At 40.8% G+C, this 27,890-nt stretch overlaps 3 protein-coding genes across 4 annotated transcripts; 2 read left to right on the forward strand and 1 right to left on the reverse strand.

Annotated features, from left to right (window-relative positions):
* The first annotated feature begins 5,419 nt into the window (after positions 1 to 5,419).
* Positions 5,420 to 17,571, forward strand: clint1a (clathrin interactor 1a). The gene is made up of 12 exons (XM_018675519.2): positions 5,420 to 5,614; positions 9,200 to 9,304; positions 10,123 to 10,219; positions 10,652 to 10,760; positions 11,249 to 11,413; positions 11,550 to 11,733; positions 12,210 to 12,429; positions 12,532 to 12,622; positions 13,145 to 13,210; positions 13,713 to 14,017; positions 15,544 to 15,754; positions 15,869 to 17,571. Exons 1-12 carry the CDS (start codon positions 5,574 to 5,576, stop codon positions 16,174 to 16,176), a joined length of 1,902 nt encoding a protein of 633 aa, XP_018531035.1. The 5' UTR covers positions 5,420 to 5,573; the 3' UTR covers positions 16,177 to 17,571.
* Positions 17,572 to 19,691: 2,120 nt separating this feature from the next.
* Positions 19,692 to 22,334, reverse strand: lsm11 (LSM11, U7 small nuclear RNA associated). The gene is made up of 4 exons (XM_018675520.2): positions 21,747 to 22,334; positions 21,117 to 21,256; positions 20,866 to 20,949; positions 19,692 to 20,265 (listed from the first exon to the last, which is right to left on the reverse strand). Exons 1-4 carry the CDS (start codon positions 22,207 to 22,209, stop codon positions 19,945 to 19,947), a joined length of 1,008 nt encoding a protein of 335 aa, XP_018531036.1. The 5' UTR covers positions 22,210 to 22,334; the 3' UTR covers positions 19,692 to 19,944.
* A 456-nt stretch (positions 22,335 to 22,790) lies between these two features.
* thg1l (tRNA-histidine guanylyltransferase 1-like) lies at positions 22,791 to 26,827 on the forward strand. 2 transcript variants are annotated; one of them, XM_018675521.2, is made up of 7 exons: positions 22,807 to 22,998; positions 23,188 to 23,388; positions 23,481 to 23,657; positions 23,750 to 23,919; positions 24,042 to 24,130; positions 25,658 to 25,765; positions 26,409 to 26,827. In XM_018675521.2, exons 2-7 carry the CDS (start codon positions 23,198 to 23,200, stop codon positions 26,568 to 26,570), a joined length of 897 nt encoding a protein of 298 aa, XP_018531037.1. In that variant the 5' UTR covers positions 22,807 to 22,998; positions 23,188 to 23,197; the 3' UTR covers positions 26,571 to 26,827. The 2 variants fall into 2 exon arrangements, with proteins under 2 accessions (XP_050928156.1, XP_018531037.1); XM_051072199.1 differs by lacking the exons at positions 25,658 to 25,765; positions 26,409 to 26,827 and adding an exon at positions 25,242 to 25,649 and having other exon boundaries at positions 22,791 to 22,998.
* The last annotated feature ends 1,063 nt before the right edge of the window (positions 26,828 to 27,890 follow it).

Here is a 27,890-nt window from a genome sequence, read left to right on the forward strand (position 1 = left end):
AGGGTGATTCAACTCTAAAACACCCTAATTACATCGACAAAGCCACTTTGTTTTGGTGCTGGATAAAATGTGAATGATTTAGCATATTATTATTATGCCTCTGAAATATTAACCAACCCCGGGGGACTTTATCTGCTCTTTTAAATATATGCAAATTATTTTATTTTGGTTTGGTTTGTTTCCAGTGACTTTTGTGAATTGTGTTTGGATAATTAAATGAGTGCGTGCAGATGTAGAATCGCAGGCAGTGCCTACACGATATGATGATCTGCCAGATTAGCATACAAATTAGGAATGTTGCACCTCGACTGCTAATCGGCCAACTTTTGTTTTCACTTCAACCTTGACCTATTTGAAACACCCACCCAGTGTCTGGCCTTGGAGTGGGAATGTAAACACTGTTCTCTGGCTTTTAATTGATAAGACTCATTTGATATTGTCCTTCATTCCCAACACTTCTCGTTTCGCTTGTGTCAGGCTCTTTCAATTATGACTGTCCTCCTATCTCACTGTGCTTATTCATGCAGCTCCTCTGGATTGATGTTGCACCAGAGATCTACTACAACAGGCACTGTGGTTCTGCACTGAGTCTGCTTCTGCATGAACCAGGTACTTTTTTTCTCTCATCCGGAGTTGAGAAGTTCTTTTAAATGACGTAGTGGACCTGGAACAGTTGATGTGCAGAACGCCAACATTTCAGCTCTGTCTTACTTCACTGATTGCCTTGTGAATCCCTGATGGGTTCCGCTTCGAACATAATCATTTCCCTAACATGGGATAATTTGATTCTATTACTCTAACAACAGCGCAAACAAATTGCCTACGTAATTTATTGTGCCAATAATAGCAAAAACAGATGTGGTAATGGTAGTGTGGCTTTCCACCCTCATATTTATATGGACTTAAACCAAACTGGATATAATTGTTAGGATACATTTATGAACACCGTTTACTTAAGGCATTTTCTGTGTCCAGACATGCATAATTATGGTTTGGCTATGTGTTGATCTTCAGCCTCTGCTTCTTAATTCTTGCACCCACACAGATCCAGGTCTTTTTTCCAACCCCCCACCCCACCCCCCCCCTTTTTTTCACAACTTCCCCTCAGCCTTTTCCACGTCTTTCTCTCCACTTATCGGGGTAACTTCCTGTGAGGAGGTTCAAGACACAAACAACATCCGTGTATCTCTCCGGCTGTATTATCTTTACTAATACTGCATTTCTCTCCTCTACAGTATCTCGCCCGGCCCTCCCCTGCAAGCTCTACCTCTCCACTCACTGGTGTCCCATATGCCCTCTGAAGCCCTCTGCTCTGTCCCATTTCTCCCATTGCCTCGGGTCCTTTTTGACACCCCTGGAATGTTAATGGGCCAATCAGAGATACTGTCCTTGAGAATCTCACTTTGGCTCATTTTCATACCCCCCCCACCCCCATCCCCCAACCCACCCTCTCCCTCACACCTCAACCCCCCTACTCCTCCCTCCCTCCCACCCACCTCTCAGATTTATAACCTCAGCTGCTTACAGCTCCAGATGTTTTGTTCTGGTTTTTACTCTCTGTAATTGCTAATTCAATCTGGTTGTAAAGGAGCAGATGCTCTCAGGACTCGAGCATACCTGTGTGGGTTTCTCTGCGTGTATGTGTATGCTTTCTTGCCCCTGTACAAAGCAACAGGATTTACTGTAACACCCAGACTCATAAATATAAGCCTTCACAATTACACCGGGCTCATTTCCTCATGTTGAGGGAATAAGACAACGGCAGTTTTAACTTGCAAAGAAATGCACACTGGCATCAACTTCCATTATACACTGAATTACTGTCATCCTTAAATCACCGCTGCTGAGCTCTGCTGGTTTAGCTGTACTGACAGTTGGCTTTGGAGGTCTAAACTGCGGTGGGAGCCTCTCTCATCAGCCTCCTCACATTTTTTTTATCATCTTCCATCCTTTTTCTCACCAGGGAAAGTGGCAATCCAGTCCAGTTTAGAGAGAAAAATAAACAGACTGGTTATCCGCAGGAATGTGAATGCTACTTTAGTCCCATTAGGAACATCTGTGTGTGTGGTTTGAGATCACAGCGGGTTGTCTGAGCGACTTTGAACATGTGACAAGTGGCCTCATTGTTTTAGCATATTCAATACCTACATACTGTGCCAGATATGCTCTGTACACTTGCACACATCTATGCGGTGCACACATATTTATGACACATTTACATGAAAGCATACTCACACACACAGACTTAAACGCACACACACACACACACACACACACACATCAGCCCTTGCTCACATGCCCACACACACGCACCACAGTGGACCTGTCATGTGTCATGAAGACAGGGGTCAGATACTGTGTGATGTGTGTGGGGGTTATATCGCTTGGGAAAAGGACTAAAGATCTTACCGGGGCTGCAAGAGGGCCAACAATAACAGCCTGAAATATAACAGCAGCCAAAGAACCCTTGCACTGACAGGAGGAAAGCTGGGCCCCAGCAAGTGACTCCACAGATCAGAACCTCTTCTGTAGGCACAAAGATGGGCGGGATCGCTAATTCATAGCTAATGTGCAAAACAAAGAACATTGTTTTCTAATGACATTGTAAAACTGCAAAGCAAAAAAAGCACAGTGTGTTTCAAGAGATTGGAAGCACATGTTTGGAGAGAAAGAATAATAGTCGAGTTGTAGAGGCGGCGTCTTTTTTGTTGCACATTCCCAAGTCGAGATGATGTTCTGACCACATTTGTCATGGGAACTTCAGCCATGTAAACACACAGCCTCGACCCCCCGTGGTCGCACTGACTGACACACACATACACACACTCGCATGTGCACAAGCACTAAACACACTCACCCCCCTGTACCACAATCAGCAGTCACCAGCTCCAGAAAAGTCAGAGTGCCCCCTAGTGATGCTTGTGTTATAATTACATCATGTTTATCTGGCTCAGTTTTTCATCTCCTGCAACTCAAAAGTTGTTAGTGACAACTTGGTCTCAGTAGACCACATTGATGATCAACCGAAGAGCAAGATGATGAATGGAACGTGGTTATAAAATATGAAATATCAAGGAAAGGCTGACATTTTCTTCCATATCCAAAGAGAGAATATGGGTCTACAAGATTTCTTACAGAGAATGTTTTTGCCTTTAAAACTCTTTTTTTTAAAAAACTCCAAAGACTGCTTTGACAGCACAATTTAACTGCATAAATATTGTTTGAGATCATATTTCTACAATTAAGCCTTCTGCCAGCCCAGTTCTTTTTTTTCCCTTGACTGCATAGCACCATACTGTATTTAAAAAACACACACACATGCACGCCTACGGACTCACTCCCGCATACACACACACACACATGCATCCTATACATCAGCGTACAGAATTCTGATCTTTAAGGACACAAGGGTTTTTCAATCAAAGCTTTGATTGAATACTTTGCCATCCTCAGCACTCGCACACTCACAAATACACACACATTGTTGACAGAGAGTGTCTTGAGCAACATCATTTACCACTTAGGCTCCTCCCAGAGGACCGTGCCATTCTTAATGCGTGGCAGATAGGTTGATAGCTCTGGTTTCTGTCGAGAAGTGCACGTCAATCAACAGCTCGCGTCAACGTCACCGAGGCAAAGTGTTTCTGAAAGATCTTTTTACTGAGTGCCTTTTCCATCCATCCTCTCCCAACCCACACACACTCACACATGCACAAACACACGCACAGCCATTTCCATCTGAGCAATCACTTCTCCTAGAGTTCTCCTCTTCGGACGTGTAACAGTAATTGAGGTTGCTCCCCTGGGTGCAGTGCATTCTGGGCCGTTAAGTGCTGTTTCTTGTTGTTTTTTTCTCAAATGGGTTGTATTTTGGCTATTGTGTTGTTTCTTCCTGCTCTCCTATAGAAGTGTAAGCAGTGGGCCATATTTACACGTATCATTAGAGAATAGAAACCCTGTCAGAGGTAGGGCATCTGAGGGCTTATGTTGCCCACTGGAATATCAATCAATATGACAAAGAGGCTTAATACTTTTGTATATGCTCAGATACAAGAGAAGCAAAAACATATTTCAAGGCAGATGAAATGACTTCTCCCTGTATTAAAGTTAACCATAGAATACCAGTTTACTTTACCCATAAGACAAGCTGTGTCTATATCTGAAATGACAGTCGGTCAAGGGTGTTCACTTGCTACGCTGACCTCCCTGCACACCACATCAGGCCTGGCTTGAGTACACCCTGTGACCTTTCTGCGCATTGATGACGTTGTCTGTCCAGAAGAGGGAGTGATTGATCTGGATTGACACAAACAGCCAGTGCCCTGCCTGGCCTGTCACACAGCATCACTGGGTCATTGTAGCATGCCTGAATGCCAGATGAGGAGGGATGGAGAACACACAGGGCGGTGACCTGCTGACGATGATGTAGGCCACAGTTTTGGGGAAGCTGAAACACATTTGGGTAAAAAAGGACAGGTTTTACAGTAGAGTGTGATAAGCAGTGTGAAGTGAAAGCCAAGGAATCCCACTTGAAATAGAATCAAATAATACATTGAGAATAAAATGTTATAGAAATGGCCATACTGGATATGGTGGCCCAACAGATGCCTGATTTCTAAGGCAGGTATGAGTCAAAAAATCTGAAAACAACATATCAGTTGATATCAGCTTTTTAAATGAATACACAGCACACATTTTGTTATAGAAAATGTAACATTTTAATTTGTTTTTAAGAGGGAAGTGGGACACTTTGACCTATAAACTTGTCAGCGCTCTATGATGGATGAGCTATGTCTGATTTCACAACTATTTCTAAATATCTGTTTACATTTCTGTACTGCAGTTCCTTGTTTCTTATTGGCTGACATTTACACACGATGCCAACCTGCAATAAGACAATACAGGCCTGGCCAATTTATCAGTTATACTCTACTGAGTAAATGGCCTCTTCATGCATCCTCACTTATGAAACATAACACTTGTGTTTTGACTGGTCGAGAGCTAAAATAAACCACATTTTACTGCAACTTGGCCAAGGGACAAGTAATTGCTGTTGAACTACCTTTTCCAGCCGTGGCACATTGTAATGATTTTATAATAGAAGATTTTTGCCACAGGGTTTCAGCATATTTCACATTTTTAATCATTCAAATTCACCTTTTGTCGACCCCCAGGGGTCCTTGGTGGGATTCCAGGGGGTCCTTAGGAATTCTCACTGTTCCTCTGGCAACTGATTTCCATGACCATTGTTTTTGTCCAACAAACAGTCGTTGGACAAAGTTGACAGCGGGGTCTTTACATATAAAAATGTTAATGTAGTTACAGTCGCAATGATGTTGTCTGAACACTACTTAGAAACTACAACTCCAGTGCTGCTTTACGCAGTTTGGATGACGTTACAGGGGCATTTCCCGTAGTAACCTGTTCCTGTCTGTTCGCTGGTGCGTTTGCGCCTCCTGCCTTGAGAGAGAGGTGAAGAAGAGTTTACTTTACGGAGTTCAAGGTTTGGTTTCGGTGTACGTCTGGAGTAAAGGGTTTTGCCGAGGCAGAAAGCCCCTTTTCACAGAGCCAAGATGCTGAACATGTGGAAGGTTAGGGAGTTGGTTGACAAAGCGTGAGTATCTCGCAATTATATTTCATGTATTTCGTGTTATTTGTGTCTGTAGTTTACCTGTTTGAAAGAGACACGTACCCAAAACTTTGACGTCACGTCACTCTTAACAAGTCGGCTAGCCTGAATGCTACTATCGAGTTAGTGAACTGACTTTGACAAATACTATTCATCTTGAATATGAGTACCCGTTTTCTCCATAGTTATTTTGGTTGGTTGTTCGCCCAGTGTGAGATAACATTTGCAATGTTATTAAATCACCAAGCGTGTTGTTTGTGCGTTTTCCCCGACAGTACAAGCTAACTCTCTTAGCTAACAAGCTAATTACCTAGCCCGCTGGCTAGTTAGCTTTAGCTAACAAGGCTAGCCAGCTAAGCTAGTTTGACAGCTCCTGGACCGAACAATTGAGAGGGAGTGTTTGAACATTATGCCTTAACGCTAATATCGTCCTACTGTGGTCTGCCTACCATTGTCTGTAAATATTCTTAAGAGTGTAGAGATGTGTTACTCAGCGGCACGACCGTTGTGACACTTGTAGCTAAGTTTCACTCAACGTGAACAGTAGCTGTGCTGTAAGTTATGTCAGTTGATAAACTTTACACCACATGGCTGGATTACTGTTTGCCGTCCTCACGGTCAAATTGTTCTGTTTGTCTAACACCAAGGCTGCTTGGCAAGTGGAACTTGCCAGACGACATAAACTAAGCATTTCGGCATTTCCCTAAATAACACTCTAGGACATGAAAAAACCTCTTTTTATAGCGACTTCTGTATTCCACTGCTGCAGCAACAAACACGTTAATACAGTGTACAATAAATAGCCAGCAGTGTTATCAGTTATGTTACGAATAATACACAATATACAACATTATATAAGACTACACATGGTAAGCTGTCACCGCAATGTTATATATAACACCAAACAGCAACGAAATAAACAATAGAGGCTTATTAATCAGTGACCAGCACTAGGTTGTTATTTAATTGTGATAGTTATGACTTAAGATGGGATAGCCTGATAATTTTCAGGCAAAATGTAAATAAATAAAAAAAAAAAAAAAAAACAAACCAAAAAAAGCATGATTTGTGTATACTGTGAGTTTTTGGTACTTGTGCATTCATGATGAATGTTTGCGTATTCTGATGGCAGTGTCAGTCCAAGCCTGCATGGACAACAGCAGTAATTTAGTACCTGAAATTATCCACCAGCCAACACTGGACTTGGGCAACACCTTGGTGATTGTGCGTCTTTTGTTCTGCTTTGCACTCTGGTTAACTTTTAGCTGCTGACTAAACACTAACATGCTGTCCTGTACTGTAGAGCTGAATTAGGATATTGCACAATCTTTCCTCCCTTCAAAGGTTCAGTGGCTAATTTTGCAGACCCACACAATAGCATGTTCTTAAGTTTGTTAAAGAATGCATTCCTGCTGGACGCACTTATCTCCCTTGAGTGTGACCTCCAGGAACATGGGAGACACACAGAGGGGGGACAGATCTAGATAGATAAAAGAGGAAAGGTGTGAGTTTCAAAAATGAAAGGAAAGGGAGTGTCCATGTTCATTTTCCCCTCAGTGCCTTTGAAAATTTTTATGGCAAAAAACCTTGTGTTTGAGACATTCAGAAGTGGTCTCTTTTTTATGTATTGATGCAAATTAAAATAAATTTTGCAATGTGTCACCAAACAGTGAGTCATGCGCACTCACTATGTGGCTCAATGCAACATTTCCTGCTGTATGATTAAGCTGAGGCGTTTAAGCAAATGTTTTATCCTGTATCAAATAGGTCTTGCAATGAATGAAAACAGTTTGTGTTTTCTATGCAGAATAAAATACAATTGGGCTTATGAGCTGACCTGCATGGGAAATGTTTTTGACACTTTTGCAATACTGTATCTAACGGAAATCTGTATGATAGTGTGTCACTGTGAGAACGTATCACAACTTCCGTTTTATCTGGCTGATAACTAGCACAGGAGCCACCACTGTGAGTAGTTCAAATGTTGCATCACTGCATCATATCCTCTGGCTGTGGTTGTCATTCATGCAAACAATGTGCATTATCCCTAACACTGCTAGAGGATACATGCAGTTAGTAACAAAGCACACAAAACTAAATTAATTTAAATGAAACCTGAATAAAAAGCCATGGCTCATTTCTTTACCAAACACAACTCAAGTCTGTTGTGAAAAACCACATGCCATGGTAATGTTCAAATACATTTGTTGGCATAGGCCAAATGTTACAAAAAAGAATATGTTGTCAGAGTAGTAGCCATACCCTGCAGCTTGCAGTAGTAATAGAGCCTTTGAGAACCGCAGAGAGGGTGTACCTCTTTTAACCCTACCATCAAATCAATGCTGCTTTTCCAGGCCCTGTACATTATTTTCATTGCTGATGTGGCAGTGAGGGAGGGGTTAGGAGCTGGAGGTTTCAAATATTTTGCTTCACCATGTTTTGCCTAAAGCTGTGACAGGGCTTACTTAATGATCTGGAATGAGATCTGAATGAGATGCCTCTGTGGTCATAGATTATAATTCTTTGGTCCTTTAAGAAACAATTCCTATTTAAGATACTATTTAAAAAAATCTAAATGCACCTATGCCACTTGCCATGGAAAAATGGTCCACTGGTCTTCTTGCAGCAGCCACTGGAGGAATGGGCTTTGTGGCTGGTTTATCCAGTCATTGCTTCATAGTAAATTTCTTTGTACAAATAAGGAATAGCCCCATTAAAATCCAAAATTACTTCTGCAAAGTCCTTGACAAGTGACATTATGTTTTTAGAATATTCTCTGCTTGGAAAATCCTTTGCTCTTCTCAACACCTTTTGCGGCATAGCTTGTACAGACTGGATATTAGGAAGACATTTGTTTTCAGCCTGGCAAAAAGTGCTGGTTTTGACAGCATGTATGAGGATGTATTGCAGACCTACTAACAGAGACTGCAGTAAGGTTTTGTAATCAGATTGAATAGATATACACCATTAACTGGTTTGCCTTAGTTTCTGTTGTTTAATCATCATGATTCTGAGTATGTTCACAGGCTGCCAAACTGGCGTTTTTGACTACTGTTCATCCTGCTGTGTGATTCAAACAAACCCTTACAAAATATAGAAGCTTAGTGCTTTAGAAAACAAACTCTATCAACCTGGGATAATTAGAGAGCTATCATTTGTCATGTCTATTTCCTCTCATTTGAGGTTCCCTTTTCTTTTGTAGTTGGTCTCTCAGAACATCACCAGGCAAGAGCTCACCCATAACATCCCTGTCTCACTGAGAGCCATTTTAGGCCTCAGTCATATGTTTATATTGGATGCAGATTTGCATTTGTCCAGCCCCTTGTTTTTGGTTTTGACAAGTGGTTAGATTCAGAGCACACACACAAGCACGCCCTGTTGCCCTTTCAGCCTCTAAATGGACAAGAGAATGGGCGTGGCTGTAATGAGAGAACCTTTCATTTATTATTGGCCATGTTGGTCTCATATGGTCCAGATATTTTGAATGGAAATTGTCAAATGTCACATAGAATAATTCACATAGGCATAGTTTGGAAAGTGATGTTTGTTGTTTATTATTCTCCTGTACAGAACCAACGTGGTGATGAACTACTCAGAGGTGGAATCTAAAGTCAGAGAGGCCACCAATGACGACCCCTGGGGACCATCAGGACAGCTGATGGGTGAAATCGCTAGGTAAGGACAACACATAATGTTGCACATGTCCTGAAAAGCACCAAGGTTATTTATTAATAGAAAAAAGTACAGAAAGATTATTTTTTAAGGCCTTTTCAACTGCAGGACATTTTCCAGGAAACATATTTTGGACCTAAGATATTCACCTATTTTGCAATGATAGGAAGCTATTAAAATTTTTTTGGCCCCTGTCCACATAAGTCCCTGTTTCCAAGGTAGTATTTTTCTGTCAGTCAGGAACTACTCTACAACAGTTGGCAGTACTGAAAACAAGCCTCACAGCTGTTACAACATGTCTACAACATTCACTGCAAGCACAGGCTTTAGCATCAGTATTAGGGCAGAAATGATAATTTCATATTGTTCTGTTGCTATTGACATTTAAATCCTAATTATGTAGCTAACAGGAGACAGAGTGACAGAAACGAAACATAGATTGAAACTTAATTTGGTAATGGTTTCACTGTGGTTACGTACTAAAAGAAGAAAAGGAAGCAGAGAAAACAGTCAGAAGATCCGTGCTGTTTTGAAAATTATTTTGACCTTCAGTCTTTACACCTCTGTTTTCCTCATGTTTTCTACATTAATTCAGACATTACTGTTGCACAGCAATAAATTACAAAGAACAAGACAATGACCTAAACCTCTTCAAAATTTACAGTGTTTGTCTTGTTACGTACAAAGTAACATATAAATGGCTATCACTTTTAATCTTTTATTGGTCTGATTTGCCTAATCCTCGCAGTTATTATAACATATGTCAGTAAAAGGACAGTGTGTCCCTCTTTCTCTTTTCTTTCTCTTTCTTATGTATTCAGAGCCACCTTCATGTATGAGCAGTTTCCAGAGGTGATGAACATGTTGTGGGCCCGCATGTTGAGAGACAACAAGAAGAACTGGAGGAGAGTCTACAAGGTCTGCCTCTCTGCTGTTCTCTGAAAACATCCCACAAACACAAATGCATAATTATGACATGAGGCATGAAGGCATAAGCTCTAAGTGCAGTTTTGACTATGCCTAAAATTTGGGACTAGTCCCAACTTAATCCACGGTGGATTTGGTTTTAACCAGACTCAAACCTGTTTAAAAAAAAGTTAAATAATCTGTTAACTTAAATTTTTTTAAAACTTGTTTTAAATGAAATTATGTCTTTTTGAATATTCACAAAACAAAAATAGTAAAAATGGATGCCTCACATTCTTTTACATGCTCTGAATTGAGGGAAACAATTCTGACAAATAAAATCATGTCCATAAGCCCAGGGATGAAAAATTACAACTTGAATAGGTCGATTAAGTAACGCTAAGTAATTTTTGCCACAACTAATGTTGTTTGTCTCTTTCTCAGTCTTTGCTATTGCTAGCCCATTTAATCAGGAATGGATCAGAGAGGGTTGTCACCAGCACCAGAGAACATCTGTATGACCTGAGATCATTAGAAAGCTACCACTTCGTAGGTAAGGTGTTGCTCTGGTCTGTTCCCTCTTTATCTTTTCTCTCCTTTACACCATCTCTTTGTTCACACATTGGAGGTGCAGTACATACATAAACCTGCCAGACAAAACACTCATAATCCATCATCAAATTGTTTTTTCAAATTGATCAGGTGAGGCTTTCTACACTTGAGCATTGCAGAAGGTTAATAACAATAGCTTCAGTGTGGGCTGTAATGGATGGATGAAGGCCCTAAGCCCTACTTACTCCACAAACCCTTAAACCACACACACATGCACACTGCCTTAAAGCTGCTTTCACTCTTCCCAAACGTGTTTATAGAAGGTGCTGTTCACAAGAGAGAACATTAGGCTTTCCTGTTACACAGATAATCATATTGCCTGTTTGACTACGTATTGTGTTTTTGACTACATTTAAAGTTAATACAAAAAGTATTTTTTCATTTATTATATTAATTTCTGAGTTTCTATCTCCACATCTATGTCCATAGATGAGAATGGGAAGGACCAGGGTGTAAATGTGCGTCACAAGGTGAAGGAGCTGGTGGAGTTTGTCCAGGACGATGATAGGCTTAGGGAGGAACGGAAAAAGGCCAAGAAGATCAAAGACAAATACATTGGAGTATCCTCTGACAGTATGGGATACCGAGGCTACTGTAAGTTCTCAGTTGATCAAGTAATATAGACAGAGTGATAATTAACAAAAATATTTGGGTTTTAATTAAACTCATGTCCTCACTCTCTTGTTTCTGTCTCTTTTTTTTCCTAACTACTTAAATTCCTTCCTTCCAGCGGGGGACAGGTTTGACTCCAGCGATAGCCGGGGAAAGTGGGACGACGACTGGGACAATAATAAAGGGCAGTTCCCCTTCAGCGAGAAGTTGGGAGAGATCAGCGACAAAATTGGCAGCACCATTGATGATACCATCAACAGGTTTAGGAAGAAAGACAGAGATGACTCACCAGATGGATTTAGGTAGGAGACTGATAAGTTCTCATATTACAAAAGGGAAACCCCCACCACCAAAAGTCAAAACTAGAAGAATGAAATTATGTATCTCTCTAAAACTGACGACCTAGATAAAAGATTTTGCTGTAAAAGGTTCTTGCATCAGTAATACTTCACATCAGTAAATGTGCCTTTAATTTAAATTATGATCACATTGGAAAAATACAAAATACCGTTTAAATCTACAAGTCCAACTTTTTAGTAATATTGTGAATATACCTATGAATTAAATGTTCAAAAAGTGACCTATCAGGACATTAATGGCAAGAAAGAGAGGAAAACATTAAGAAGATTTACTTGCGTGCATTGAGTAGATAACAACAAGGCTTCATCGAGAAGAGGATTTGAATAACGACACTTTTTGTTCCTTGATAGATAAAGAACGTCTTTTCTCTGTCCTCACATAATCAGTCATCTTACCTGACCTGTTATTTTCTCCACAGTGACAATGAAGAGGACCGGGGTCGCTCATCTCACAATGGCCAGTCCAGGAAAGAGTTCAAAGATGAAGAGGAGACTGTTACCACCAAGAGTGTACAGATAGTTCAAGCAACAGAGACAACAGCAACACGCAAGAGAGGAGGTGTCCCGTCCAGAAAAGTAGACTTGGGTGCCGCAGCCCACTACACAGGAGACAGCAGTCCAAATACCACCACCAAACAGGTAGCAAGAGCACACATAACCATATAAGATACGACTTTACACATATAGTTCTATATGTTCTATGTGTGTGTGTGATCTTTTTGTAATTGTTCTGTATTCCAGCCCCAGCCAGCAGCAGCCCCTCAGCCCTCCAGTACTGGCTTAGCTGACCTACTAATGGTGGACACAACACCGAGCCAGTCTGCTGCCACAGGTATAATTTCATTTAACTTCAAATAATATCCTGGTTTCAGCAGAGAAAACTAAAACAGGTTGAGCATAGCTTTGCTAGAACTGGAACCTTAGGGAAAACAGTTAGTCTCTGCCCTAAAGGAAAAGTAAGCCTTCTAATATGTGTCTTATTTACATGTTATATATTTTTAGCAAATAAGCCAGACACCAGTAAATCCAGGAAACTCCACAGTGACTACAGGACACGACTCTGTTTGTAGTGACAGTGCCCAGCTGCTGATGCTAGCTTCAGATTTTGGGGACAGCAGGGGGAGGGAGTTGATGTATAGGAACTAAGTGCACCAGATGTTTTTGTAGCAGTCCCTGGTGAATGGGTAGGGGTGGGAGCACTGAACAGATGTTTGGTCTCTTCCACCTATCCATTGCCGCCACCCCTCCCCTCCACCCCACACTTCTGACACTGAAGGAATGCTAACTATGGTAGAATGACACCTGGAGCTCGCTTGTGTAAAATGTACTTGTTTATGTGTCCTTCTCAATGCAGACCTGATCAGTGGATTTGCTGACTTCTCCTCGCCAGCTGCCTCCGTCAGCCTCTCCTCAGGATCTGGTTGGTTTTTAAGACTCTCTTTTTCTTGTTAGGGCATGCATGTGTGTGCTGTGCTGTTGCAGCCATACTGCTAGAATATTCACAGGGATGCTGGGAGGGAGCCCTGGCCATATGGAGCCTGCTACCTGCTCTGCATAACAAGAACAGACACACATCAACTCCTGTTATGGATGACAAGGAGACAGGGACAGAGGAAGAAGTTGGTGGGGGTGGAGGAAGCTGAGCAAGATTGAGAGAGGGAGAGAGAGAGAGACAACAAGCAGGGCCAGTTCAATGAAAATTTAAAATGTGGCACCAGTGGTCTCAGCGAATGCCCTGGATAAAGATAAACTGGCCTCACTGATGACTCAGTTGTTTATTCTTAATTGTTGTGACAGGTTTAAATTTGCTTGCGTTACTTTTATTTGCTGAATGTTGCGATTATTTACACAACTCAATACAAACGTCACTGTTTGGATGACAAATACAAACAATGACTCAACTGTCTTTTTTCTTGTTGCAGCCGCACCAGCCTCTAACAGTAATGGAGACTTTGGGGAGTGGAATGCCTTCCCTGGAGGTCAGATGCCAGCATCTGCTCAGACTGTCGACACCCGTGGAAATGACCTTTTTGGAGCCATGACAGCAAGTCCTGCCATTGCCCCGGCAGCCGCTCCAGTCTCAGCTCCAGCCTCTGGCCCTGCCTCAGCAGACCTGTTTGACTTGATGGGGCCAACTCAGTCCCTCACCTCCTCCCAGAGCCTCAACTTTAGCATGAGCAGCACACAGAGCATGAGCACCACAGTCCTGCCCCAGTCTAGGTCACAGGTATGCATGATTGCACTCATACACACACGCATCAATTTTTAATCATTTATTTATATACATATTACAAATACATAAACAGATACATTTAAGGTTATTATTAGCACTATATTCATAAGAAAATACAATAATTATAATATAATAATAACAATTTTTTAATTAGATGTTGTGTTGTTAGTTTATACATAAGACAGTATTAAATAAATACAGCATATAATTTTGATTAAAACACTTTGTGATAAAACATTGTCACTAGGTTACCAGTTAACTGTTTCAGAGATACTGCGAAATCTGTATGCATTTATTCAAATATTGGAGCTGAATTAGATCAGTTACCTCACAGTGGTTACAGGACTAGATTCATTTCAGAGTCTGTGTGTGTTTGTATGTGTGAGTGTGAGGAAAAATACTACAGTGCACTGGCTTTGTTTCAAGTAGACTTAATTGACATTGTCAACTAGGACAATACTGGCTCAAAGAGCCATGACAAGCCAATCAATATTACTCATTAGCAGAGTATAATTACCATCTCTCAACAATGGAAAATATCTTAGTGTACCAGATGGATTGATAAATGATTTATTAGTTAAAACATTATGGGTAGAGGCTTTAAAAACATTGATACTGGCCTCTGCATTGTATCTGGCTTAGAATATTAGTAATGGTAATGGCCAATAAAATCAGTTATGTTCTAGATAAGGATTCTGTTGCCATCATTTTTTTAGATCATTTTAATGCCAACTGAAACAAGAACAGTTAAAGATTTAGCCAATTAAATATGTGTGTATTATTATTGATTTCCCGTTGGCTATTATATATGCTATTAGTAATATTCTGGCATGTAAAGACAAACTTACTATAACGCAAATGCAAAAAGATAAATGTCAAACAGATGTGAGAAATAATGTGATGTAACTAAGCTATCACTCCAGAGCCAGAGGCTTTCATTTTCCACACATTTACTCACAGTTCACGCTGCTCTTTGACCATGTCAGTCAGTATGCATGTGATGGAGACATTGCTCGTTTGATTGAAAGATGGAGGACGAGCATGATGGTAGAGGGTTAACATGCAGCCTCACCAGATGCTCACCTCCCCCAGAGACCGCCCACTAACCACCCACTCCTCCTGTTACTGACACACAGAATGAGAAGAATCAGGTTTGAGTTACGAAAACATTAAAACACCAACAAAAGCCTGCATATGTCGACATTATTTTCATTTTAAAAGGTTGTTGACCTACTTAAAAAAAACTCATTCTTAAGAAGACACACACCACTCCCTCTTACTCTTGTTACTTGGTATGTTATAACGAGTTCAGAGACAGTGGCAGACTGCTCAGACAGTATGACAGTATCAGGGTTAAGTGGGTCAGATTTAAGGCCTTGATTTATGACAGAAACTGAATCTCTTCATGTATTTCAGTGTTGGAGCGTTTATGTATCTTATCTGTGTATTTCTGTTAAGCATGGATTAGTTGTTTCCATAACACTGTATTTGTGCTTTGTCTGTGTCTTTGTCTTTACCAGCCGATCCAGAACATGGGGGGTCCACTACAACCGCAGCCCCTCCAGCCCCTCCAGCCTATGCAGCAGGGAATGGCCTCTCAAGGTACCGGAGCCAAAGCGTCCCTCCCCTCCACCTGGTCAGACCCCTCTGTTAACATCAGCCTGGACTTCCTGGGGCCAGGAATGCAGCCTCCCAAGCCTAGCCAGCCCAGCCTCAACACCCTCCAACAAGGTGAGAGGAGTAATAGATCTGGCATCAACAATAACAACTAGGCTTTGCCTGTTCTTTGAAAACACACTTTCAAATTGGCTCTTTGGTTCATTGATCTTGCTCTGTCATTTCCAGGTAACCAGGCCAACATGCTCTCCCAAGGAGTTTCTGCCATGAGCCTTGGACCCACACCAGTCAGACCACCTGCAAATCCTATGATGCACCCTGGTGCTGGCATGGGAATGGGAATGGGCATGGGAGTGGGTATGGCCCCCAACCAGGGTATGATGGGGATGGGCATGAACATGGGGATGCCACAGGGAGGTATGACCTTGGGGATGCCTGGTGCTATGGGGATGGGAATGGGAATGGGGATGAACCCTGCAATGGTCCAACAGCCCAAACACGATGCCTTTGCTGACTTCGGCAACTTTGGAAAGTGATGGAGCTGGAGAACAAAGATTATCAGGAGGAGTGGTGTCAGTCTCTCTCCCTCTCTCCGTCCATTGGTGAAGGATTGTTATGAGCTGCAAACAAAGAGTACTTGAATAATGTCAACTATCATAATACCAACACCCTGCAATCTCCTTATTGTATGCTGTGTGGTGATACAGGTCTAAATGAATGTGAGTGTGTGTTGTTTGAACCAGTGATCTGTCCGGTCCAGGGTGGTGGTCAAACATCCACACTGAAAGTGTGCCTTGTTGGTGATGAGTCAGTGAGAAGGAAGTGTGTGCCACCGTGAGAATGTCGGGGATTTGCTTTATAACCTCAATCAAGTGAAATCACCAGAATAGCAAAAACGTATATCTCAGTAGCTGTGTAATTGTTTTTCTTTCTTTCCTTTTTTTTTTTTTTTTTTTGAGATGCATTCTCAGTAACTTTACTGAATGATGACTTTAGATAACATGATCAGCCATTTTAACTTTCTAATGTACATTTAAGAATGTCAAGTTACCTCTTTTTTTGTCCTTGCTCTTCCTTTGACCTGTAAATAGAAATCTGGAGCCCTTACAAATAAGTTATGAAGTTCCTATAGAAGTGGCAGTGATAGTGTGAAGAGTTGTATCATACAGACCAAATCTGATATGACTTTAGACCTATAACAAAGCACATTGACACCTTCTCTTTGTATATAAGTGTCCTCACACTCCAGATGTGGTCTGTCAGCGCCACAGTAAAAATAACGAGTGTTTGGAGTGAAAGCTATTGATGAATTCTAGGAGTTTCTCCTTCAACAGACCATAATTTGTGGCCTTTCTTATTGGTATATATATATATCTATATATTTTACTTATGACAAATATTATAATCAGTTTGCATCCAAATGATAATCAGTAGGTAGGAAGAGCCACATACTGGGGTTGTGGCTTCTTTACTACAGCACAGAGTGCCTGAAAGATCTTTGCCTTTTCTCTTCAGTTAACCTCTTTGAAGGAGACAGTGTGACTGTGCAGTGTTGGACGGTTACTTAAACAGAGCCTCTGTACTATGTACAAACGCATTTGTACTTACACCTCCAGCCAAGTGTACTGTCTGTACAGATATCAGATGCAACTGTGTAATTATTTCACTCATTCTCTGTTGTTTGTCCCATGCACATTTTTATTGTTTCCACTCTGTTCAGGCCATTGATGACTTCTGTTCTCTAAAAACACCAAGATGAAAATACTTAAGTCAGCACGTCATACAGCAAGTGTTGATGCACACTGTCATTAAGATTGCATCATACATCTGTGTGTCTGTTAAAATGTTCATCAGTGCGTCTTGGTAAATGCTGCCTCCTCACCTTCCATCTTTATTAATGTTACACATTAAAATCAGCAATCCTGAAAACATTGTTGCTGTCATAACCGTCATTAGTCCAAGTCTGCATGTATTGCAACTCATCAGGTACAGAACATTGTGTCAGAGAAGAGAGTGAGATGTAGTTTGTTCAGACCCAGTACGTCATGGTGGTTGGATAAAGATGTGTAGTGGGCTAATGGATAATGAAGAATCCCATTGGGCTGTACAGCAGCTAAGTGATCTGTAAGGTGTACAAAACATTGGCCTTCAGTGATTCAAGTGCCTGCCGATGGCTGCCTCCTGACCCTTGAGATGAGTGATTGATAAGAAGTAAATCTTGGCTGCCTGACATATTTGGTATGTCAACGATGAGATAAATAATTCACTGACCAGAGGAGAAGGCAGTGGATTCTGTGGCCCCAGGAGGACTGAACTTGTGCTTTCCTACTCTCCCAAGGGCTCAAGAGGTCGTGCACACTAACACAAAGTAGCCTTGCATTGGAGTCTGAAGCATTAAAATGACCAAAATCTGTTTGCTGTTTTTCTAAAATATCTCAGTAGAGATTGTTTTATGCATTTTGTTTTATACTTCAAATTATTTTGATCTTCTCTAAAATGGGATTGTTACTGAAACACTAGTATATGCAAATGTAAAGAAAATGAAAATCCTTTGAGAGAAATGAAAATTTTCATTATTCCCATTTTGATTTGATTTACACATCAAGATTCTTTATCTACAACATTAAACAGTTGATTGAAATCTGTTAATGGTGTGTGTTATTTGGTGTGCTGTGTCATTAGCCTCATTCAAAAGAGCTTCAAGCAGCAAAAGTGAAGCCACTGCGCTCGACTTTGAAATTACATTAAGTTGATGCGACTTTATGAACTTCATTGTTAGAGGTAATAAAGAAAGGCCTTCAGTAAATATGTGCATGTACAGATTATATTAATAAGGCTGAGAAACAACAGAACAAGTGCAGGGAATGTAAACTAACAAAACACAAATACATATGCTGATATCCACTGGCTAGTGCATCACTGTGCAGGCAACATACAAGACCAGACACTAGATCGAATTCAAGACATTATTGGGAGATTACAGAGTGTGTAACAGCAAACAAGAGAACTGAAGTAGCGTCTCTGGAGTGAGGTCAGATATCTGATTCTTATTGTGACAGCTGCAGTGGTTGGATGCACCATACTTCAAAATCTCATCTCTGTTGATTGAAGCTTTTGTCTAACAGCACATATTAGCAGCATGATGATAAACTGGTGGTGTTGTATTTAAAGAACTTGATATAGTTATTCAACTGATGAAATTTATAGTTTCTCCTACTGAGGATGGTCTGATTACTTTGATATAATACACTCAAAAGCTAATTGTGGCTCTTCTCTGCTCTGCCCTTCTCATATTTTATCAAGGTTTGTTAGAACACAGTGGTGTGACAAACAAGTAAAACACGGTTTGCATTAAACAATTGACCCCATTTTCACTCTCTGGAGAGGACTGGTAAATGGGCTATACTAATAATATTCTGATACATATAATGTAACAGTATAGAGACGAACAACAGTTCAGCTACTGATTGACTTTGTCCTATTTATGGCATAAAATATATAAAAAGAGGGTCAATTAAACTCTCTAAAGTCAAATGAAGAAAAACTAAAATAAGAAGGTATAACTCAAAAACTCTTGACGCAGGCCCCAGAACATTATTGCAACATACAATCACTCTGTGCCACTCATCATCCAAAAGTAACCCCTGCCATTTAAAAAAAGCAAAAAAGCAACATCTTTACAACTTCCATGAGCTGCAGTAAATTGTGCTTTTATGGGTAATGTGCCCATTAAAGAGTAAAAGCAATCTGAGACGTCAAGACAAATGACAGCTTTTGAGTGCCATCTGCAATCTCTAGCTTCACAAACTCAATTATTCATAATGCATTTATGAAGTCCGCTGAGACTGCGCTGTCATTCCTGTTCAAACTAACGGGAAAAGCAACATAAAGGGACAAGCTCTTTGAGACAATGGCCTTGCAGATGGCACCAATGTGTTTATGCTGCCACCTGCTGGGTAATAACTATAACACAGACACATTTATTAATGCTGAGGCAGGCGAGTGTCAAAATAAATTTTCTTTAGTGGCTGACAGACAAAAGTAAACAAGATTAGATTAGAACTGAGAAGCTTTTATTTCTCAAAATCAAGATGATTTCTCTGGTGGGCAGAGAAAAACCTCCATATCAATATGATATAACAGTAATCCTTGTTTGATTCTTGCGAATCTAACTAAATTATAGAGCTCTCTCTGGCACTTCATCTACACACATCTGTTATTACAGATGTTCAGTGTACAATACAACATGTTTGTTGAAAATACAATGTTTTATCCAGGGGTAAATATCAAACAGAAGACAGAAATCAGAGTGGCTGTGGATTAACCAGGATAACACTCTCACCGCGGATGAAAAGCTGGTTGATGTGGCGTGTGTGGACCTTGCCGTACGTCTGCGAGGCGTTCTTGTGACCGGCCTCTGGGCCCTGGGCTTTTAGCGAGGCTTTGTGTTTATCCTCTTTGGGGTCCAACAACATCAACTCTGTCCTGTTGTCCTCTCTCCTGCTTGTAGCATGAGAAGCCTGGCTTTTTCCAGGCTGATGCTCACTGAGTTGTTCCTGGGCTTTGTGCTTCTTTGGTGATTTATCACCTCCTGAGCTTTCCTGGAGCTTTAGCTTCTCAAAGAGCTGAACAAAGATTTCAGAGACATTAATATTTGTGTATTAAACTTAAAAAGTTTTTTTCATGAAAACAAATCATGTTTTTTATGATCTGCATGTTTTCAGAAATAGTCATTTAACGTATTTATATTCTGTAATTACCTCTCTATAAAGTAGCTAACAATGTTACTGGCGGGGTCCGCCATTCCTGCACACAAGGGATTCACAGGAAAAGAAATATGAACGCCATAGTGCTACTGCTTTTAATTTAATCTCACCAACGTCAGCCTCACAGTTTACTGTTCACTCTCCTAACACCTTATCAGAGCTGTATTCAGATGATGCAAACAGAACATTTCCAACTGCTGCTGCTTCACATTGAAAACATTCACTGGCAAAGCACAGGGTGGTTTTTATTGATAAGCACAGGCAACAGTATCGCAAAGGTCAGCACTGACCACGGGCATTTATCACGCCTACAAAACAAGACAGTTTAAAATACTGCAGGGAGTAATGGAAGAAAAAGAAGCAGTCGTAGTAGGATGACTACGTTGCCGCTGACGAGTTCAATCAATCAGAACATAGAATTCAAGCATTATAACTTTAACAATGAAAACCAGCACATACCCGTGTAATGGTGAGGGCTTTCTCATGGTAGTATGCCTCTCCAAGCAGAGGCTCTCTGTATGTCTCATCTACATCCACCATTGCCTGTCAAAAAAAAAAAAAAAAAAAAAAAAAAAAACAGATGGTGAAAGGCCAATATAAAGACATTGCATTCATGATGACAAGTATATTGTGAATTATTTCAGATTCAGCACATAGCAGCTGTCAAAGTAAAACATGCCACGAGAAAACACGGGTGGGAAAGCGCTCACCATGTTCCAGAACTTGTCGAAGGCCACAATGAAGCCAGAGCACACGCCCCTCAGTCCCTTGAAGGTCCTGATGTGAACTTTGACCCTTATCCTCTCCTCAACACAGCGGTACAGCTCACCCAAAGGACTGCCTTTACACACTGGAGACACATGACAGACAGGTTACACAACTGTTTCTACAAGTAATAAATTATAGAGGGAATTCACCTGAAACACAAGGACAAGATTTCTTCCAAAGATAAAAAAAAAAAAGCAAGTAAATATTAGACTGTAGATATACAGGGTCAGAAAGTTCACTTTCAATTGGATGATGAACAAACTAATGTCAAATTAAATTAAGTGCATGGAGAAACATAATGAATGCAGATGTTTCCATAAAGAACACGAAGGGTCACTGGATGGGTTGACAACTCGCTCTGACACTCGCAGTCACCAAATTTCAACCCCAGTCAAGCTCCCATGGGGAAATTTTGGTCCGACATGTGAGACAAAGTTTTTCAAACGTCTTTGGAAAACAACCAAATGAGGGGAATATATTTTTCGGAAGGATGTTATCCACTTCACGGCACAACTCAGCTGCTCTATATGGAGCAGTGGTGTAGTAGTAGTAGCAATGGGTATTGAACCTACAGGGCATCCTTGTCAGGACATTTTTCTGGGGCTTCTGCCTCCTCCTCCCCCGCCGCGTGCCGCTGCTCTCCCCCTCCTCTGACTCTGGCAGCGGGTTTTTCACCATGAGCTTCTTCAGCCTCTCGATGCGCTCCGGGTCCGCCATCCCTTTCATCGCCTTCACCCGCTTCTTCTCCACATTCTCCGGTTTGGCTCTACCCCTGCCGCCCTTGAGAAAGCTCTCGTACTCTGCCACATTGTTAAAACATTTGATGTTTGGAAAAGGAAGCGACACGGTCGGGGAGTACAAGGCCAAGAGAGGGTCAAACTTGTCAGAGCAGACGTCTGTTTTCTCTGCGTCATCGTCCCCAGCTTTACTGTCTGCCTCCGGGACACGCTGCGGTACCGGTGGCGTACTTGAACTAGCTGCCAGTGTTGTTTTCTGACTGTCTGGTTTCACACCCTTTCTTTCCCTCTCCTCCATGTTTGAAACAACCGCAGACGAACACACGGTGAAGCGAGGAATGCTGGGAAAGTTGTTGTCGTCGGTTAACGTTGTGTTTGAGGTATCACTCTGCACCAATTTCAAGGAACGCAATATATCACACACCAGAGCCCCTCAATCCAGTAGAGTATCTCACTCCCGAGAGTTTTATTTTTGTGGGTTCTTTTTCCTGTAATAATAGGCTATAATGGCTGACTTATTTACAAATCATTAATAACTCAACGAAGTCCGGACAGAGCTCAGGTAGTCAGCAACTGCACTACAAAACCCGTTAGGGGTGTTTCCGTGTTCTCTTACTCATACACGATCTTTGGTTGTACTCTTCCTCTTTCACCACAAGATGGCGCTGAAACACAGCTCATAGCTTCGGCGGAAAGCTACTCGCCTTAAAAGATTATTCCAGGCAGCAACACAAGAATAAACTGACATATTAAGCCCTGCGCGCGCGCGCATGTGTGTGCTTTTAAAGCAGGTATCTAAACACAAATGGGCTGTTTGTTTTCAGTAATTGTTAATCGTTAATTTCAGGTTCCGGAACCTCTGTTCGTTGTATCTGAGGTACCACCACGACAACATTCGTCGACGGACTGTACACAAGTCAACGTGTGTGAATATGTCCCTATCAGTCAATAACACCGCTTTATTATCCTGTTAAATCAAATACTGGTGTTTGTGTAACTCACGAAATAGTCATGAAGTAAACGTTTTTCCAAGAAGCAGCGAACTTGTCATTATTGAAGGTGCAGAGGACACATATGACATCAAAGTGTAAGTACCAACGCTTAGGTTATAACAATGCAGTCGAACATGTAACACCAGTTATTCCATAATGATCCCCGTCATGAGATGGATCTTTTTTTCTTTTATTTTTCTTTTTTTTAGATTGGCTTTACAGTCCAAATAGAGCTGTTTTGGTTGAAAATATTACCGACATTACTTATTGCTTTTCCTTTCCAGGGACACCCTCATGCTAATTGGAAAGGCCTGCAGATTTGTTGGACGTGTCAGGCCTTTTGTTGTCACACCGTCGGCTTGTTTCTTTACCTCCAGTAACATGGCAAAGAGCAAATTTGAGTATGTCCGTAACTTTGAGACAGATGACACCTGTCTACGTAACTGCTACATAGTTGTGAGACTGGATGGTAGAAACTTCCACAAGTGAGTTTGTTTTTCACTTTACACATTTCATCTCATTTAACACAATCTGAAGCCATGCTGTTGATTTTAATTTCATCTTTTCTATGCGGCAGGTTTGCAGAGCAGCACAAGTTTACAAAGCCCAATGATAACAGAGCCTTGGGCTTGATGAGCAGGAGTGCACACTCTGTGATGGAGGAACTGGAGGATATTGTCATTGCTTACGGTCAAAGTGATGAGTTCAGCTTTGTTTTCAAGAGGACCTCCACCTGGTTTAAGAGGAGAGCCAGGTAAGAGAGGAGTAATGTCATTTTCACTCATGCTTTTTCACATATTGTTGAATTTTGTCTGACTTCTTCTCTCCCACTTTCTCCTCTGGCAGTAAGCTCATGACCCATGTGACCTCCCAGTTCTCCTCCTCCTATGTGTTTTACTGGAGGGAGTTTTTTGGGGATCAGCCCCTCCTGTTTCCCCCGAGCTTTGATGGACGTGTGGTCCTGTATCCTAGCAACCGTAACCTTAGAGATTACCTCAGCTGGAGGCAAGCAGACTGTGAGTACATACAGTGCCCTAATTCCTCTACAAAATACACATTTGACCTCTAGATAAAGTTTGTCATTAAACTGACCAAGGTGAATCATGTCAGACTGTGCTCATGTTTTTGTGTCTTTCAGGTCACATAAATAATTTGTACAACACAGTGTTTTGGACTTTAGTACAGAAGGGAGGACTCACCACAGTTCAAGCAGAGGATCGCTTAAAGGTGAGAGTGAAACACAAAGTATAAGTGTACTTGTGTGTATATTCATACGAATGCATGTGTTCATACAAATGTACTGACTGATATGATAATATCCGAGGGCAGCTTCACTACTTTTTATTGTTATTCTTATTAAATTTCTATAAATAATAAAATAAGCGCAAAAGATCTTCAGAAGAAAATTAAAAGCTTAATAAGTTGGAAACTCCCGCACACTTAGAGGTTATAACACATGATTATTTAAATTAAGACATAACACTGTTGGCTAACAACACATACACACATGGTCATTAAAATGCAGTTGAAAGGATTTAAACAGTTATATCGTAGTGAATGATTCAGTCTTGCTACAGACAAGAGACAGTCTGTCAACACACTGACAATTTCCTAATATTTTTGATTTTGATATCCATTAATTTTGATAATTTTGATATCCATCACTTGTGAAGGAATTGATTGATTAGTCAGTCAGTTTCCTTCATTTGAAGGACATTAATCACTGAATGTGCTTACAAGCAATTGTTATTCAGTAAACAGACCATGTTCAGCTTAATAATTGCAAGCTTTTCTCCATTTCCTATCTTTATAAATTGTACACTTTGTGTTTTCTCACTGATCAGTCCTGACATTTGGTTCTGATAAGATTTAATGGACAATAATCTTTATTTTTCCACATGATGAGTTGATTAATGGAAGATTTAAATCAGCTAACGATAACTATGTTCCAACTTAAGTGCATATAATGAATTATTTTGCAAGTAAAAGTACTTCCATGAATTTTGTTTACAACTGTCTGTAAGACAAGCATTTGTTGTGTTACCAAGAAGACATTGTTCTTGATGCTGGGGGAAAGTAGTATGTGTAGTTGTGACTGCATTTCATTGGCCCAATACTTGTGTGTATTCACCATGATTCACACACACGCTCTGTGGTTTGTTTCTTCTCAGTTCTAGTTGAGTTCTAGTTGAGTTATACATACATACATACACATACACATATATATGTGTGTGTGTGTGTGTGTATGTATATATAAATTTAGGGAATCAATACAGCTAATTAAAGAGAAGTAATACCATCTTTGTTTAGAACATCAGGTCTGTCACCATTTTTGCAGCTGCCACTGACTGACACAGCTGTTCACTGGAAGTCTGTTCGTCCTCCATTGGGCTGCGAGGGAAACTTAGACGATGTGATGACAGCTGACGAGTTGTGGAAATGTTCGTTCTGGCCAACATGAGTCATTCACAGCCCATCAAACCTTTGTGCCTCAAGTTCCTTTATCACTTACAATAACAAAACATTTCTTTGAAAACAACTGCACATCGTAGCATCTGTGGATTTCCTAATTCAAACAACAAAGCAGTAACAGAAAAGATGCTGCAGTCATTTTTATGATCTTGTCGGTGGAGGTGAATTTTTGGAAGTGATACTCTGCATGCTCAATGAGACTTCTTCTCTTTTTTTTTTTTTTTTACACCTTTGTAATATTTGAATGCATATATCATAACTGTGTGTTTTCCCCCTTTTTAGGGAACACTGGCTGCAGATAAAAATGAGATCCTGTTCTCAGAGTTTGACATCAACTACAACAATGAATCTGCCCTCCACAGGAAAGGAACTACTCTCATCTGGGAAAAGGTGTGCTATTTAAAAGAGTCTGAGTCTGCACAATTATTACACTTACACACTCCTGCTCTGTTTGGTATCTGTGGTTTCAATGTGTGAATCCAGGTTTTTAAATTCCTTCATTGTACCCACTCCTGCCTCACCTGTCAGTGATTTCTTATATTACTCTTGACATGTCTTTTGTGTCTGAATATGTAGGAGACACATGTCCCTCTGCTGTTTTGTGGCAAATGTGTTTCTTTTTTTAGAGCATTACAAAAGGTTTCTTCCTGTTTGCTTGACAAATACCAGCAAAATGTTGAGTCTAGAAGCAGTTTTGTTTGCACTTTGCCTGAAACCAAAAGCTGACATTTACTGTTGGTGTTTTAGGAAGCTGAATTTTTATTTTCTTCTTGTCACCACTTTGAGAGTGCTCTTTAATGCATCAGCTCATACTGCAGTATGCTTACACCAGCATCTGTAAAGTTCACCAATTAATACATTACATCTCTGTATATATGTAATAGAATTAACCATAAAATGACATTTTGTTACATCCTGGAATTATTTCGTGGTATTGGCATAGTGTAGTATCAATCCTCTCATGTAGCTCTCAAGTGAAATTTCCCTTTAACCTTTAATTGTACTAATCACATCCCTTATTTTCTGCATCAAGCGAGATGAAACTGTCACTAAACGCATGAAGCTCCCAGATGAAGAAGAGAAGGACGTACCCGTGACTCGCAGCAGGAGGAGGGTGCAGGCCTACCACTGCGACATAATAGGAGACGAGTTCTGGGATAAACACCCAGACATCTTGGAAGACGATGACCGCTAACAGCTCCTCTCCTGCTGCAGGAGAACAACTCTGAGCTCAGTCAGGCCAAAATGGTTGAAGTGGACCCATATAAACAGTGACTTTACAGGGACAGCCACAGTTTGACGGTACCTATGAAGCTTAGCACCCTTGAAAGCCTTGAAAGAGCTCTCCCTGACACTGAAGCCTTTTGATGACCGACTTTGTACAGTTGCTGTCTCACAGCCAGAAAATATTCTTACTTTCATGTATTAAACTTCTCATAATCTTCCCTTAAAGTAGGAAGTTTTCTGTTCAAATTGCATGATGATGTTTGTCATGTTCAAAGGGAAGCAGATGATTTCATAATCCTGTGTGGCAGTGGACGTGCACAGCAGTTTACAGTCTCACAGGGACACAGACATCTGCCTACTTTTCTTTAGCCTAGCCTAGTGCATCTTCTAATGTTGCTTTCCAAAAATATATCCTTATTTGATATCACGAATGGCATTTAGAATACTACCATTACTTGATCTTTCAGCATGTTTGACATGATTCCTCTCGGGCCACCGCTTTTCCTGCTGTGGGGTTTTCATTTCTGTGTGTGTGTGTGGGCATCTGGAGTTTCAACTATCCATTTTTTTCAGGGAGTGGTTTTCCCAGTGTTTGAATTTTAATCATTCAGGAAGCCTGCCTTGCAAAGTGGTCAATATTACTTACAGTTTGTAGTAAGAAAAGAGCATAACTGGGATGGAAATAAGCAGAGTAAGGCAGAAACCAATCCCCCGGCAGTAACGAGTGGCCTTGTCTCACGGCCAAGACACCATTTAGAGATGTGAATGGATTCATCGGCCTGCACTGTCATCAGTGCTAAGAATACCCCACACACCCTGCGTACACCCTATCCTTTTGACATGTGCTCCATGGCATATTTATCATCACACTTATAAATGACCGGTTCAGTATGAATGGCTGCTGGAAGCTTGAAGTGGTACTGTATTTTGTTACTGTAGTAGGCTCGGTTACTGGCGGGTGTTAGAGCTGTATTTTTGGTTCTGTGACCTTGTTAAAAGCATGTAGGTACTGTACTTTATGTAACCAGGATTCAGCTCTTCTTATATCATTCGGAATCAAATTCATTCATAGAAGTCTGTTTGTTTTAGTAAGACCTCTATAAAAAAACACTTTTATAATAACAGAGGTGGCTCATTTTGTGAGGACATAAACCAGTTTTGTGTTTATATCCATTTGCTTGGGCCACTGCCAAATTCAACACATACAGTGACTCAACATATGGCTTTATAGGAGAGAAGAAATCCTAGAAACCAGAGCATGTGGAGGCAAGTTGTGCAGTTATTTAAA

This window comes from Lates calcarifer, linkage group LG8, assembly GCF_001640805.2.
Source record: "Lates calcarifer isolate ASB-BC8 linkage group LG8, TLL_Latcal_v3, whole genome shotgun sequence".
Lineage (NCBI taxonomy): Eukaryota > Metazoa > Chordata > Actinopteri > Centropomidae > Lates > Lates calcarifer.

Coding starts and splice junctions, on each gene's coding strand:
- lsm11 (XM_018675520.2), bottom strand. CDS start 22,209: ATGGAGGAGAGGGAAAGAAAGGGTGTGAAACCAGACAGTCAGAAAACA. Junction 20,950..21,116: donor TCGACAAGTTCTGGAACATG/GTGAGCGCTTTC, acceptor TTTTTTTGACAG/GCAATGGTGGATGTAGATGA. Junction 20,266..20,865: donor AAGCCCTCACCATTACACGG/GTATGTGCTGGT, acceptor ATCTTTGTTCAG/CTCTTTGAGAAGCTAAAGCT.
- clint1a (XM_018675519.2), top strand. CDS start 5,574: ATGCTGAACATGTGGAAGGTTAGGGAGTTGGTTGACAAAGC. Junction 5,615..9,199: donor AGGGAGTTGGTTGACAAAGC/GTGAGTATCTCG, acceptor TCTCCTGTACAG/AACCAACGTGGTGATGAACT. Junction 9,305..10,122: donor CTGATGGGTGAAATCGCTAG/GTAAGGACAACA, acceptor TTATGTATTCAG/AGCCACCTTCATGTATGAGC.
- thg1l (XM_018675521.2), top strand. CDS start 23,198: ATGCTAATTGGAAAGGCCTGCAGATTTGTTGGACGTGTCAGGCCTTTT. Junction 24,131..25,657: donor AAGCAGAGGATCGCTTAAAG/GTGAGAGTGAAA, acceptor CCCCCTTTTTAG/GGAACACTGGCTGCAGATAA. Junction 25,766..26,408: donor CTACTCTCATCTGGGAAAAG/GTGTGCTATTTA, acceptor TTCTGCATCAAG/CGAGATGAAACTGTCACTAA.